The sequence below is a fragment of the Labrus bergylta genome, chromosome 10, assembly GCF_963930695.1.
Source record: "Labrus bergylta chromosome 10, fLabBer1.1, whole genome shotgun sequence".
NCBI lineage: Eukaryota > Metazoa > Chordata > Actinopteri > Labriformes > Labridae > Labrus > Labrus bergylta.
The window spans coordinates 7,054,072-7,068,855 of record NC_089204.1 but is presented as its reverse complement, the minus strand read 5'-3'; the positions used below and the strand labels follow the sequence as shown (position 1 = coordinate 7,068,855).

General features: G+C 45.3%; 1 protein-coding gene across 3 annotated transcripts in view; it reads right to left on the bottom strand.

The window, feature by feature from the left end:
• Positions 1 to 14,784, bottom strand: part of disc1 (DISC1 scaffold protein) — a 55,020-nt gene that overhangs the window by 29,530 nt on the left and 10,706 nt on the right. For all 3 annotated transcript variants that reach the window (XR_002278393.3, XM_065959394.1, XM_065959395.1), the window contains exons 4-9: positions 13,298 to 13,454; positions 12,586 to 12,685; positions 12,078 to 12,310; positions 9,909 to 9,963; positions 7,810 to 7,912; positions 7,462 to 7,650 (exon numbers count right to left, since the gene is read on the bottom strand). Coding sequence is in view for 2 of the 3 variants with exons in the window: in XM_065959394.1 (XP_065815466.1) it covers positions 7,462 to 7,650; positions 7,810 to 7,912; positions 9,909 to 9,963; positions 12,078 to 12,310; positions 12,586 to 12,685; positions 13,298 to 13,454 (837 nt within the window). In the remaining variant the exon portion in view is untranslated. The remainder of the gene's footprint in view (positions 1 to 7,461; positions 7,651 to 7,809; positions 7,913 to 9,908; positions 9,964 to 12,077; positions 12,311 to 12,585; positions 12,686 to 13,297; positions 13,455 to 14,784) is intronic.

The window sequence follows — 14,784 nt, the reverse complement described above, 5'->3', positions numbered from 1 at the left end:
TCGGGAGCGCTTGCATAAAGCGTTTGTGCACCAAGAAGGAAAGTGCTGCTCGTATGTCCTGTCTCCATGACAACAGTCTGTTAACAACGGCCGCTGTATGATGTTTTATATTTGAGATCGTTTATTTCCCGATCAGACACGGAGCGAGGAGGATGTGGGGACCAGATCAATCTGTAGGAGGCAAAAATACAGGGAATATTAAAGATTTGGAAAAGATCGTCGCCTGATAAGTTGAAAGATTTTCAACTTGAGAACTCTGAAAACAGACTCGGCTCTGCGCTATTTCTCGCTATTTCTCGCTACTTTCGCGCTATTACTCTTTGAAAACGATAAAAGACGCTGGCACTCAGATTTAAACTCTAGGTGGTCCTCAGTTGTCTTAAAAATCTTTAAAAAATCTGGTGGTACAGTGGTTAGTGTGCGTGCCCTATGTATGGAGGCTATAGTCCTCCAAGCGGGCGGCCCAGGTTCAAATCCGGCCTGTGGCTCCTTTCCCGCATGTCATTCCCCAATCTCTCTCTCTCCCTGATTTCCAACTCTATCCACTGTCCTATCTCTCCATTAAAAAGGGCTTAAGATGTCCAAGAGACATGATTTGATGCTAAAGATTCAGTTTGAGGGCTTTTTATTCCTTTATTTTTGAGAAAGGAGAGTGGACAGAGATACAGAGAGAGAGAGAGAGAGAGAGAGAGAGAGAGAGAGAGAGAGAGCGCGAGAGAGAGAGAGAGCGAGAGAGCGCACCAACTGCCAGGCCACTGGCGCCTGCATTAAGACTATTTATAAGTATGAAAAATAAATGTATTAGCCGCCTGAACATGCACAACTTTGAGCTGAGAGAGTCAGAAATCCCCGTTAAGAAGAAGGACTTTTTTTGGATCAATTTGCAAACAGAGCCGTTAGTTTTTCTTCTGATTCTCCATCGATCTTCTGAAGACAACAAGAAGAAGAGCAGTCATAAGAAGGAAAAGAAAAAGGAGACATAACTGTTAACTTATTTTATCTTCAAAGACGTCAGACACAGAGTCGCTGCGTTGTCGCCATGTGGCACAGCCAGTGAGTCCATGACAGATCAAAAATATCTTCATGGTTTGGGACGAGACATCAAGCTGCAGAGCTCCTCCTGCCTCGAGTGTAACCAGGGTCACCGGGTGATTTAAGCACTTCCTGTTAGTCTGCGGGGGGGCGCTGTCTTTAGCAGGCCATATGAATAAAATCAGCTCATGAAAGAGAGCCGCTCTGTTCGATTTTTCATCGTCCCGTTTGGTGTCAGAGGAAGCTCTCAAAAAGCAGTTCACAGAGCAGTCATTGGAAAATTCATGAGCTCAGCGTCCGTCTCAGCAGGAGCTAAACGTCGCTGATTAGTGCCAAAGACTCGACCGAAATCGAAGAAGAGGACATTCATCCGTGTCACAAACAGAACTGAGAGGATGACGAGAGAATCTGGACAGTGTGCTGTGAGTTTCAATGAAAGAGTGTTTGCTTTTCCTCTCCCCGTTTCTATTTCTAGATTCTGCATGTTAGTGCAGGCGCTGCAGGATTTTAATATCTGAAGTTTTAGTTTGAAGTTGTTCGCCTCTCATAAGTCCAAATCCTCATCATCAGTTTTTAAGAAGCGTTAATGATTCCAGTTTAATAAAAATGTAAAGTAGTTAATGATTATCATACGTATGATTACAACAGAACAAATCGAGCCCTGATGATGAACTCCTTAACGCTGCCGAGGTGTCTGAATTAGCCGTTGCATTATAATCGTTTGAGCTGCTCTCTAATTGAAGGTGAATAATTCACTCGTTTCTCCTCCGCCTCGTAACAATAAAAGCAGATGCCGGCGCGGCCTTCGTGTTTGTCAAACAAATTACCTTCAGCTCGGTGCTAACGCAGCAACAGCGATCTGCGTGTTACAAAAGCCTGAGCATAATGAGGCAGAAGAGGAATTGTGTGTCTTTGTAATTGAGTTGAAGCTGCCGAGCGTGATTAATATGTTTCAGCTCGACGGAGGAACATCTCTGCAGGTTACACTAAACACACCGTCAGCACACGCTCGCATTGTGTCTGCAGCGAGCAGAAGAGCTAACGAAGAAAGAGCGACAGGCGGCTACTTCAGACGGACACTCAATAACCCATGATGCTTTGAGGCAGAGCAGATTGCAGCTGGCATGGAGGAACATACTGCGGGGCGACGCACCGATACACAACAAGAGGAGGTTTGACTGAGGGTAGAGAACCCGAGCGTGGCGTGGATGTGTGTGTTTGAGTTGTGGGTGCTGAATCACTCTGACTGAAGTGTTACACATGCTCACTGTCATCCTAACTCAAATCACACTCAGTAAACATGGTTTGTTTGTTTGTTTGGAGGAGAGTCTAAACTTACTTTGCTGCAGGCTGCAGACCGATGGTTTTATAACGACTGAATCTGTGAAGGAACTCTGACAAACATGCAGCACTGAACGCTCCGAACTCTCTCCACAAATACACGTGTTCCTGTATCTGTCCGATCTTTTCCACTGAAACCAAGCGGAGACCTCCGGTGTTGAAAAATGAAGCTAATGCGGAAGTGCAAAGGTTGAGCATTTCATCAAGAATCGGCTTGAGGCTTGCTGCAGAAGCACCGGAAGCCATTTAGCCACAGCCTATAGTCGTCATGGTAACAGTTGAATGCACATACACGTGCCAACGGTTAGCTAACAACGGGCTGTAGACACTAGCAGAGTCAACCTGAACCTCGTCAGTCGACAATCATGGCAATCGTGCTTCAACATGGAACCTAGTGTGAGAGCGCCCTCAGAGACCTGCTGTGGGAGCTGGTGCAGGTAAAGCTGTACGCACATGACCGCAGCACGCTGGCAAAGTTACACAGTGCTGATAACAGGCGACCGGGGCGCTCTGTGGACCTGAGAGAGACGCCATTCTCCCTGTTAGAAGTTATTGTTCCATTACATCGATTTTGAAACGAGTGTTTTAAGTTGGTAGTGTTACAGATTGTTGCTTTAATGAAAAGCGATTGATTTGTCATTCACTAGTTTTGTTCCAATGTCAGGAAGTGGACATCGCCATCCTTAGAGTGATGCTGCCATCATGTTTTAACACGAGCAGATTCAAACTTAATTAAGCGGCCCTTTTGTTAGCAGTGCAGGTAGACGTAAGAAAAACCAACACGATGAAAATCATTTAAACTGTTTGACTTTAAAGAAAAGGAATTGATTGATGCTGAGCTACACATATTGTCGTGGTCGCTCAATCAGCTGCCTTTGTTTAAAACATTAAAATCCTCTGACAATGGAAACACATCTCTCTACAGAGGGGGAACGGGTCCTGCAGAAACTCGAGAGACAAAGAGCAGGAAGCGTTCTCCGGGGTCCACTTAACCACCTCGCTGCTCTCCATCACTCAGACACTCTTCAGGAGAGGAGAGCTGTCACACGTTCCATCATGTTCTCCACAGAAGAGCTCTGAACGAGCCTCACACATGAATAAATCAAACACTTCCCGGCCTTCACTATCGACTCTCCATCGTGACAAAGTGGCATTAGTGTTTTAACACAGAGTGACGCGTTCTGATGAACGTTCGGCATCTGACGAGTTTCTAAACGCTGAGAAGGACAGAGAGAGTTCTCTGTAAACAGGTTTGTTAGTTTGATGAATCAGGGATTATATTTAGTTTGCATGTTGCCTTGACAACATCAAGACAGATTTCAACATAAATGGAGAGAACTCGGAGCCTCTTGGACGACAGAAAAGCGCCCGACATAGAGCTCGGCAGAAAGCAGCGAGACATTCCCCATTAGACGGATTTACACATTGGAGCAAACTACATGTTTTAAAAATGATTCAATCTCCGTTAGTTTAATGATTGATGCGTTATAAATCGTTTAGGATAATATCTTAATTGACTGCACATGATCGAGTCGAGTAGGAAGGACTTCTTCACGTGCACATTGAGAACATGTGCAGTGTTCAAGCATCACAACAAGCTAAGTTAGCGTAGCTGCCTCCATGGATGTAGTTACAAACAGCACCAGCCTCGGAATCAACGCGGCTCACGCTCACTCGCATAAGCCGCCTCGCTTGGAGGTGGTCTGCTTTTCGAGACGCAAATTGCAAATCTGCAGACTGTCGGAAAGCGGGTGCAGAAATATAACGTTTTTCATCATCTGCAAATTAACCACGGCACAGAATATGAAGAATATGAAAAGCTCTGGGAGTGACGACCACGACTGAGCCGCTCAGGTACCAGCAAAGGCAAAAACACTCTCAGGAGATTTTGGCAGAGTCATTCACAAAGAACGGCAGCTGACGGCGAGAAATAACGGAACGCCGTCACCACTTTCATTTTGCCAATTCAAGCGGTCGTGAGAGATGTTTTCAATCTACTTTGGACTCGAGATACATCCCCGTCTCACTCAGTTTGAAATGCTCCTGTTATATCTTTTGTTGGTCTTTGTGTAAAGTTTAACAAAGTAAATCCTGTCGACCATTTTGAAATGTTTTTTTCTCAGACCTGCACAGTTTGATCTCATTACCTGCTCTGCTGATTCATAGTTTTTTTTAAATTATATTTAATTAAAAGACTCAGTTTTAACTTCATGAATGAGACTCATATAGTACTATAAATAAGAGCGAGCTACAATACCCTTTTACAGACACATTCTTTAAGGGATGCAAAATATCAGCACTTATCGTTATCTGAAAAAATCTCCAAATATCGAGATATTATTATTTTTTGAATATTTCACAGCTCCTAAAGCGAATGTGTCCCATAACAGCCATGTGACCTGCCTGCTGCAGCACGTAGCGCCTGCATGCTAACATAGCGCCATTAAATAAGCGTTTCTGGAACACTTGTGTAAATGAAGAGGAGCTCACACTGACCTTAGAGTTGGATGTCCTCGCTCCGGGGGGCCATTTACTCCTTCTTCATCTCTTCAATTATTTATTTGTATATTAGTCTCACTCCACATCTCTCAGGGACAAAATTATACTCTCAGCAGGGAACCAGATCCCTGCCTATGATGGGTTTTGGTATTCATCAGAGCTGGTGCCAGTGGCAATTAGGGGCATAATGGCTCCCAGGCCAAACCCCTCCCCCCACCAGACCATGACATACTCGAGGTGGAGAAGCTCAACAAGAGGGAGCGGGGTCCTTCAGGTAAATGGATTTAGGAGCTCTCAAGCTGAGCTATGAATTTAGAGCTCATGGTCAAGCTGCACAGTAAAGCCATTAGCTATTTCATTTCTTTATGTTCATGATATTTGAATTCATATCAAATTGTTTTTCTTCTCATAAAGTCACACATGCCCTGAGGAAAGTTTGTGTGCATGCGTCTCTAACTGAAATACAAATCTTTTCACGATTTCAAACCTCAACAAAAGTCCTTTTCATGAGCAGCTGCACGTCTGTCCTCGTCATAATCTGACACTATCTTCATTAGCATGCGCAAAAAAAGAAAAGAAAAAAAACGCCTCCGAAACCAAAAGGGTGGCCATCTTGACTTTGAAGTAGACTATAATTTCTAATCCCTCCAGCTAAAGAAATTGCTAATGTGCTGTTTGTGAGCTATCAGTTTCCAGCCCCTTATTACCAAATAGGATGACAGCGTAATGAGACCCCCGCTCGGTGTCACAAACACACATTGCTGCCATATTGTGTGTGCACCCACTTGAGCGTTTGAGACGCGCAACCATTCATTAACTCGCTGCCTCTTCCACTTTGTGACGTTTTTCTCACCTGATTCTGGTTCCTTTGTTCAGCTCCAACATTTTTTAGTCACTAGATTCCTGCAGGCTGTGTTACTCCTGAGTGAGGGGGCAGCATGTTTAGGATGCTGAGGGTGAACTTGAACGTGTTTCTGCTGGCTGTCGGGGGGGGGGGGGGGGGGGGGGGGGGGGGATTAAGGCTTTGATTGGCTGTTTAGCAAGTCAAGGTGATCAGGTCTGTTTTGAGGTAACAAAAACTAAACAGGGGACTGATTTTCATTCTCTGAAAGTGATGCATAATCCAATATGAGGGAAAAATAAGCCTGTTTTCACTCAGACAATATTAAATAATGCACCTTTTCTTCAATGAACAAACAGTCCATGCATTTCCAAATACACCATAAAATCCTCCTGAATGTTCTGCAGCAATGAAAGGGTGCCCCCTAGTGCCAGCAGAGGGTACGCTCCAGACAAGACAATGGGTCTGATGCTCGACTACCGGCTTTAATGATGTAGTTAACAGTGCTTTTTAGAGAGATGGTTGCAGCGGGACTCCCCGTCCATCCCCCTTACAGTCGCCGATCTCTCAAGTCCTGCAGATCCGTCACCCCCCCCCCTCCCCCCTCCCTCTGTCCTCCTGTCTCAAAGCCTCAGAGAGGGAAGTGACCTTTTTTAAAACCTCGCTGTGACTGATGGACGAGAGAGAGAGAGAGAGAGACGGGAGCTCTGCAGGTGGTGCCGTCAAAATCCATTTATCTCTCTGCCAGACCCGCAGTCCAAACCGATCCGACCCCCCTCCTTTTAAAAAGTAAACCACTTCTTCAAGCAGACCTGCTCCCCGTTTCAGAGTGTGTGCGCGCTGATACATCGTGTCTGCTCTGAGCGGCTCGGAGGTAATTGGCTACTTCACACAATCTAAAGCTCATTTCCTCCTCGTGCTCTTCTCCTGCTAGTCCCTCATTTGAGGCCTCGCCCCCCGCAGACGGACGATCACTTCTCCTTCATTTGGGAGTAAAGTCGTCGCCCATTGATGTCTCGCAGCGTGGAGCCACATCAAGAGACCTCTCGTGTTTCAAAGAGCGCTCATCACTCACTTTCAGTTTCATATTTAAAAGGTGTTTTCAAAGGGAAAGAGAGCGGTGCCTTTCTACTATAATTACCACCTTGTGGGGGTCTGCCCCCGCCAACCAATCAGGATGCAGTTTACATCCATTAGTGTTTCCCACAGAATGACTGTAAAAACTGCGGCCAAGATGGAGGACTTATTGTTGTATTGAAAAGGGAATTAAAACCAAAGAAGACAAAAGCTTCAGGAGGCCCAAATTCATCAGCAGAGGCTGTGGCTCCATCAGTAACAGGATCACTTCATACCACAGAACAGATCTGTCTCTGTTTATCTGCAGGTTGTTAGAAGACCCTTCAAACAGGTGCACGAAGAAGGGGTTAATCTCCACTATTCAATCATGGATAGCACTGATCTAAAGGTGTGTTCAGACCATCTCAGTCACCCTGAAACCTTAAGCACAGGCTCCTTCAGGTGTTCAGACTGAACAAGAGGTGAATATCTAAATCTATTCCGTCTTGTACTTGAAGGTTTTAAGGAGTCAAGAAGTCAAGATGCACTTCACCGTTAACCTTAGAAAGTCTTTGTTCAGTCAAGAGGTTGATTTTCAGTGTTTGATTTTCCTCACGTCGCCCTCAGCAGCTCAGTTCCTCCTCTGACTCTTTGTGTGTAAACTCGGTTCATGCCTCTCGTTTCTGACTCACCGTGCACGGCCTCTCTCTGCTCCAGCTCCTGCCTCAGCTGCTGCCTCTGCTCCTTCATCCTGCTCAGCTCCTGGCTGCTCCCGGCGCTCAGGCTGTGCAGACGCTTGGCCAGCGCCTCCAGCCGGTCCCGCTCCAGGTACACCGCCTTCATCTCCGCCTTCAGCTCCTTGGCACTGCTGAAGTCATTACCTGCACAGATGCACCGCAGGAGCACATTAAGCTTATACGCCGCCCTTTTAATGAGCGCCTCGGTCATTAATAGCATCATTAAGTGAGGCTAATGGTGGGCGATTCAACTCAATGAGGTAAATGAAAGACGTGGACAGGGCGTGGTGGGTGAGCGTTTACCTGAGATGGACGCCAGCTTTGCTTCATGCAGCGTTAAAAGCTGAGTTTCAGTCTCGCTGACTTTCCTCCTCAGGCTGCTGCCCAGCCTCTGACTCATGACCACCTGGGGAAAAAAGGAGAGAAAAAGGCGAATGAGAGAGAGAGGGGGGGGGGCGGCGTGGGGAGGAGGAGGAGGGGGGTAACTTACAAAACCTCTGCAGACACGTGGGTCCCACAGGACGCATGGCTCATTTCCAATTCATTTTCTTTCTGACACTCATTCCTACAAGACCTTACAGATTCATTTCCGTCCTCCTGCGCTCGCCCTGCTTTGAATCCACATCCGAGCATCAACGTCGACGTGTCACCTCGTCTCTAACCTTTAGAGAGACAGGGAGGGCGCCGTCCTTCCCGTGGACAGACAGGGAAATGTGAAATCTCCATAAAAGATGCCATTAGAATGTCAGAGAGCGAGAAGGCCCTGAATGTCACAGTCCTGACGGGGACGCAGCACCTCGGCTCTGCGGCGTTCACAGAGGAGCTGATGGCTTTCGATACAGCCCGCCTGTCCCCTCTCTGCCCTTTAATCCGCTCTCCTTTCTGTGCTTTTCACTTTGAGCTACACACACACATACAATCCCCACGATGCGCTTCCTTCTTTTGAGGAACTATTTTCATCGCTCAAAGGGACGTGCAGCTGCATTTTCTGACGCATTTTCTTTCTCGGATCTGACACAGTTTTGTGCAACACTTTGAATAGGGCTGTCGAGAACGTCTCCAGGGAGTTTTCCATCCAAAGAAATATATATATATATATTTTTTTTTTTCAAACAGGCTTGCATAATTTTATTTCACGCATTACATCAACTGGAAACTGCTCTGAAGTGCCTCTCGAGCTGTAGAAATTCTCACATCGGTGTTTTAATTTCCAAACATCAGGCTATTTGTCAATTTTTAAAAAGTGGAGAGAGAAAGTGAGAGTTATTTTCATGCCTGCAATCATTTTGTCACAGCAGGTGTGCAATTCTTTACACAGTGGATATCTCACTTAGGAACAAAACATTTGGACGTAACAATGGAGCATCTTGTTATTCTGGCAAAGTGTCTTTTTTGCAGAAAGCTGGAAAGCCCGGTGTGTGTGTGTGTGTGTGTGTGTGTGTGTGTGTGTGTGTGTGTGTGTGTGTGTGTGTGTGTGTGTGTGTGTGTGTGTGTGTGTGTGTGTGTGTGTGTGTGTGTATATATATATATATATATATATATTCCTTTGAGGTGCAGCATTTGATGACAGGTTTCTAAAGGACACGGTCACTGTAAAGAGGTCTTCTCTGAGCCCTCTGCCCCCTGCTGAGCCTCCCCCCTCTCTCTCCTTAAGCCAACACTTCTTACAGATTTCTGCTGCTACCGGCATTTTCCAGCTGCAGAGATCCATGAGATCAGAGAGAGAGAAAAGAAAACCCATGAGAGGTAAGACAGATCTCCAGAGACACTGCACACATAAAGGAACGCCTGAAAAGCCGTCACACAGAAACCAGCAGCAAATTCACCTGCGCTCTGTTACTTTAACATATATTTACAAAGTACACCTAAAGCCAGAGGTTAAAGCTTCCAAAAAAAAATGTTACCTCCTCAAAATAATTGAGGAAGTACAAAATAGCTGCAGTTCCTCCAGTGTCCACTAGAGTCTGTCTCCTGCAGTGAGTCAGTCTCCATAGAGCTCCATGTTAAAATGTCCAACTTTACAGCAGAAATAAACATGTTTCTGTTTACAGTCTGGTATAAAAACAGTTTGGGTCTCTCGAGTTAATTTCTCTCTTCATCTGTACAGGTTGAATGTTTATATAACTCACCTGTTTACATTATATTAAAGCTTAAAGTGATGTAGAATGAGGGGGCGTGGCCTCTTTGAGTGACAGGTGGGAGCTGCTAGATGTCTGCTAGGTGTCCCCTCAGTTAATTCAGTCCCTGACCTTTAACCTCTGGGTCGTGTTTGTGCTGTTGGAGCCTCCTTATCTGAAACTTTGCCCCCGTTTAGTTTGGGCATCAAGCATTGCAGCACTATATGAGAGTTTTAAAATGGGGAAAAGCAGAATAGGTCGACTTTAAGATGAACAGCAGCTTACTTTAGCAGTTGCTTCCTTGATGGACAGATTCAGCGCCTGCTCCTGTTCCTGGAGTCTGCAAACAGAAAATAATAAAAAGGTTACCGTGCAGAACTAAAACCTCTTCAAGCCAATCATCAATCATTGTCTGATGGTGAGAAAGGTGGTTTTAAGACACCCCCACACGGCCGTTTTGGACGCCCCTCGGTTTGCCAGATATGAGTGCAGTTATCAGATCAATCCAACAGGTGTTGCAGTGATGGAAGCGGGCAAGAGAAGTGGTTCAGATAGAAGTGATTGTACCCGACCTAAAAAGCCTCTGCATGTTTCTAATAAGCTCCACGAGCAGAAACGTGCTCAAACTAGGATCAATATTGGAGATGCTTTTGAAAAATGGAGAGAGGTTAGAACACAGAAAGGTTTACAGACCGATGCAGAGCTGGATAAACACTGAAGCTTCAGCTGTGTGAGCATCGACTCTACAGAGGAGGGGGGCGAGGGGGAGACAGCTCTCTACAATGTTTCGAATTTAGACTGCAGTACCCATTTTAAACTCTAGGGTCAGAGTTACATATCGCTCCTTTAAATCTGTCTTTTCATAATCTTGACTTGATCCTTTCCAGCAACTTCAATGTTACAAAAAGCTTCTTTTTTGTTTCTCAAGTTAAATTGAGCAGATAAATATTTCTTTGTCCGAGGGTAAATTCAACATGAGCTCATGTTTTTTATTTCACAAATGTGTGTAAAGAGGACAAACTGTTAAGGTCAAATTAATTGGTTACTAAAATCAATTATCAGAGAGTGTCAATCTTCTAATACTGCAAAACGCTGCAATTTCCATGTAATCAGATCAGATCAGTGAAAGTCAGAGTACGACCCTGACGTTTTTATTTAGGGATGCAGCGTTTTGGGGAAGCCTGGATTTCTTTAAGCCCGTATGAAAAAGGAAATAACCCATGATATGAGAGAGAAATGTCCTGTGTTATTTGGGAAACGAGCTGCAGCACAATCACCGTGATGACACAAAACATGACACCTGGAGATGAGCCGCTGAATATCCAATCTGAGGTCGCAATTTCAATCAGCAGCCAGAATAAATGCGTTCCAGTCGGGGTGAGAATGTGTCAGATATCAAATTATCGCCGTGATGGTGGGTCACGCCACCGAGGAAGCGATAAGTACAATTTACATCTCTTCTCGTCAACGAGCGGCAACACAGAGAGGCTTTCCCTGAGCCCTCCTGTGAGCTATTAACTTCAGAGGATACGAGGCAAAGAGATCATTTGCATCCAAGAGAAACGGTTAAAATTCAGAGCAGGTGAGAGAGGAGGCGATGGAGGGCACGGGGGAGGAGACGCAATAAAAATATATTTTTATCTGTGACTGAGTGCGTTCTCTCTGAGGCCACAAAGAAACGTCATCAAGTCTGACAAATAACTGCGTTGTGTTGCATTGATTCACCAGGTGCTTTAGTCCTTAAATGACGGATAATAAATGCTTTTAAGCTTAATACAAAAGATGCTTCTGTCATCAGAAACACCAAAAAAATTTGTTTGTTATGACTGGAGGAGGAAATGATTTCCTTCAGTTTTCAGACTCTCCTGTTAGCTGATGTTCTTTCTGTCTCTTAGACGATCCTGCTGTCAGATGTTTTAAAGAAGCTGCTTTTGTTCTTCAGGACTGACGCAGGTTGAGGGAATTTTTTTAATTTATTTTTTAAAATGGAGGATATTCTCTGTAACATGCCTCTCCAAATGAGCTCATAATGATGAAAATAAAGGTGACATGACACAAGGGGAAGGAACAGGGACTCATGATCTGCTCGCAGCTCTTTAGCAGCCCCATGTGGTGACTGGCGGTACTGCAGGAGAGATCTGTCCTCTGCGGGGTCAGAGGGGGACAAATCTGACACGAGACTTTGCAACTTCTGCAAACCTACTTTCTTTTATGTTCAGGGACTTGTGCTTCATAGTCAGACCAAACAGCGAGTGTTTAAACCAAATGCAAAAGATCAGCGAGAATAAAGCAAATAAAATAAATTACAGGTGTGCAGCACGCGCTGACCTTAGCATGCATTATAGCATGCAATAATTCTCAGAAGTCTTGAACATTCTTAAACATTTTTGCAGATTTCAGAATTCCTGCTGGAAGAGGAGACTTTATAAAAATGTTTGCAGGCGTGACTCTGACCTGATGACGGAGGGAGGAGGAGAGACGGAGATCTGCGTGCGGCTCTCGGAGGAGACGAGCTCCTGCAGGGTGCAGCTCATGTCTCGGAGCTGCTCCACGCTGCAGCTCCTCAGCACCGAGCCCTCCAGCTCCTCGGCCTCCGCCCGCTGCTCCTCCTGCTGGATCTGCTGCTCCAGCTGCACACGGCGATCCTTCAGCTCCGCCAGCCGTTGCTGCAGCTCCAGCATCTCCTCCTGCACAGGTTAGGAGCTTTGTTAGAGAGACAGCTTTTATTTTCAGGAGCTGGGGATCGAACCACCGACCTTCTGGCTGGGAGACAACCGACTCCACTAAACCACAACCCACTAAGTGAGTTGTAGAAAATGTTCTTTTTTTGGTTTCAAACAGCAAAAAGGAAAAGGAATAAAATGTTTTGGGATCAAAAGGAGACAAACATGTGAGACATGAAGCCCTAAACACGACGACCGTGAGCTTTTAATACGACGTTATTAAAATCAGCTGGCTTTACCTCCAGCTGCCGTTTCTCTTGAATCAGACGACCTCTTCGATGCAGTGGACCCTGCAGAGAGTCCCTCAGATCGGCCCCTGGATCAGGATCCGTCCCGTCCCTGAAGACGAGTCACACAAACAAAAAGAGAGAGTCTAAGAGAAAGTCTCAGCAGGGTGTCTGCACACTTTTCAAGATCTAATGTAAGACTTTTTACGACCTTTTCAAGACCCAAAGAAAGAAAGAAGTTATTAAATTATTATTTTCTGTCAGGACCTAAAGACAATTTAAACCAGAAACTTAAAAAGTGGATCTGGAGGAAATGACCAACCCTGCCTTTAAGTATAAAAAGGGCTCTGAGATGAAGGTGTGTCAGTTAAACACAAGAAGTCACAACATTACCATGAGAGCTTTTAGTTATATTTGTTGAGGATAACCCCGCCTGATTTCCTTCCTGACACTAATAATAGAAGACAGAAAGTGAAGCTCCCATCGTCTCCTCATGTTCACCTTTCATGTTGTCAGTGTGTGAAAGCTTAAGAGGAGCTTTGCATGATCAGCAGCTCATAAAACTCTCAATATTAAAAAAGAAATGTGGCAGATTTTGGCAAATAAATGAAGCAATGACAAAACATGATTATTTTATTTTATGTGCTGATTTGGACCACAGCAGAGTGTGTGTTGTGTTTATATTGAGTGATAGAACATTGTTTGCCTGAGTTGTGTGTCTGACCTGCAGTGGCTGCAGTCTGTCCTCTGGAGGGCGCTGTGCACCACCTGTGTGAGGCGCTGCAGGAACAGAGCCACGCTGGGCTGAGTGGAGGGGAGACCGAGCTTCAGAGCTCCTCTCTCTCTGCACAGCTCCTCCAGCTTCTTCCTGAAACGCTCAGCTGAGGAGACACACACACACACACACACACACACACACACACACACACACACACACACACACACACACACACACAGACACACAGTTAACCACATGCTGCATCATGTGGCATGAAGCTTAGGTACTTTTTGTTTCCTCTCAGTTTTCTGGTTGCTCATGTCGTATCATTAATGTAGCTTCAGTCAGTCTGAGGTTTAGTCGTTTGTTTAAAGGTCTTTAATCTGGCTCTCCTCATTACATAATCAACATGCAGTTGACCGTGTGAGTTGGTGAGACAGTTAGAAACAGTTTTCCTTTCTAAGTCTTTGCTAAAGTTATGCATCCGTCTTCTATACCGCTTTTCCCACTCAGGGTCACGGGGGCTGGAGCCAATTCCACCTGTCATTGGGCGAGAGGCGGGGTTACACTCTGGACTGGTCGCCAGTCAATCACAGGACTGACATATAGAGGCAGAGAATCAGTCACACTCACATTCACAACTACAGACAATTTAGAGTCAGCAGTTAACCTAACGAGCATGTCTTTGGACTGTGGGAGGAAGATGGAGTACCCGGAGAGAACCCACACATGCACAAGAGAACATGCAAACTCCACACAGAGAGGCTCCTGTCAGACGGGGATTCAAACCAGGAACCTCCTCGCTGCGAGGCCACAGCACTAACCACTGTACCACCGTGCAACTGAAAGAACGTCCTGTGTGACATTATTAACTCTGTGCTACAGAGAAACACACAACTGTAATAATAAAGCCTGATTTAAACGTCTGTGTTCAATCCATGCTGTAGCATACGCTGTTAGTTAGCATAGCTAGCATAGCCCTGTATCTATGGAGAAGCTTACACATGTGTAATGTAACTACACATTGAAAGACTCGACCGTAAGCCCTGTGATTGGACTGCTGCGTAGCATTGTATTTCTTGCATTTACAACAGTTTCACCTCCATTTTCAAAATTCAGCAGAAAGAAGAACCTTACAAGTCAGAAAACTCAACTCAACAAGAAGAAGGAACTTTTAGCAATTGGCTGTGGGAATCATCAAAACATCGAGCTCTTCATCAAAGAGAAGATCTGACCAACTGTCTCAGGACTGGAAAACAACATTTAATGTAAAGCTGTTCAGTCAGCCGGGTTATAGACGAGGCGAGAAAGAGTTTAAGACGTCAAAAAGAGAAGTGTGATTCAGTATCAGAGTCAAACAGGAAACAGACCTACTGACCCAAATATTCACCCCTCTTAAATAAGTTCAAGGCCTGCAGGACGGCAACAGCAGATGTTGGAGTTTATTTCTGTCACAAGGTCCAAGAATGGGGTCAGAGTCTGTCCCTTTCAGA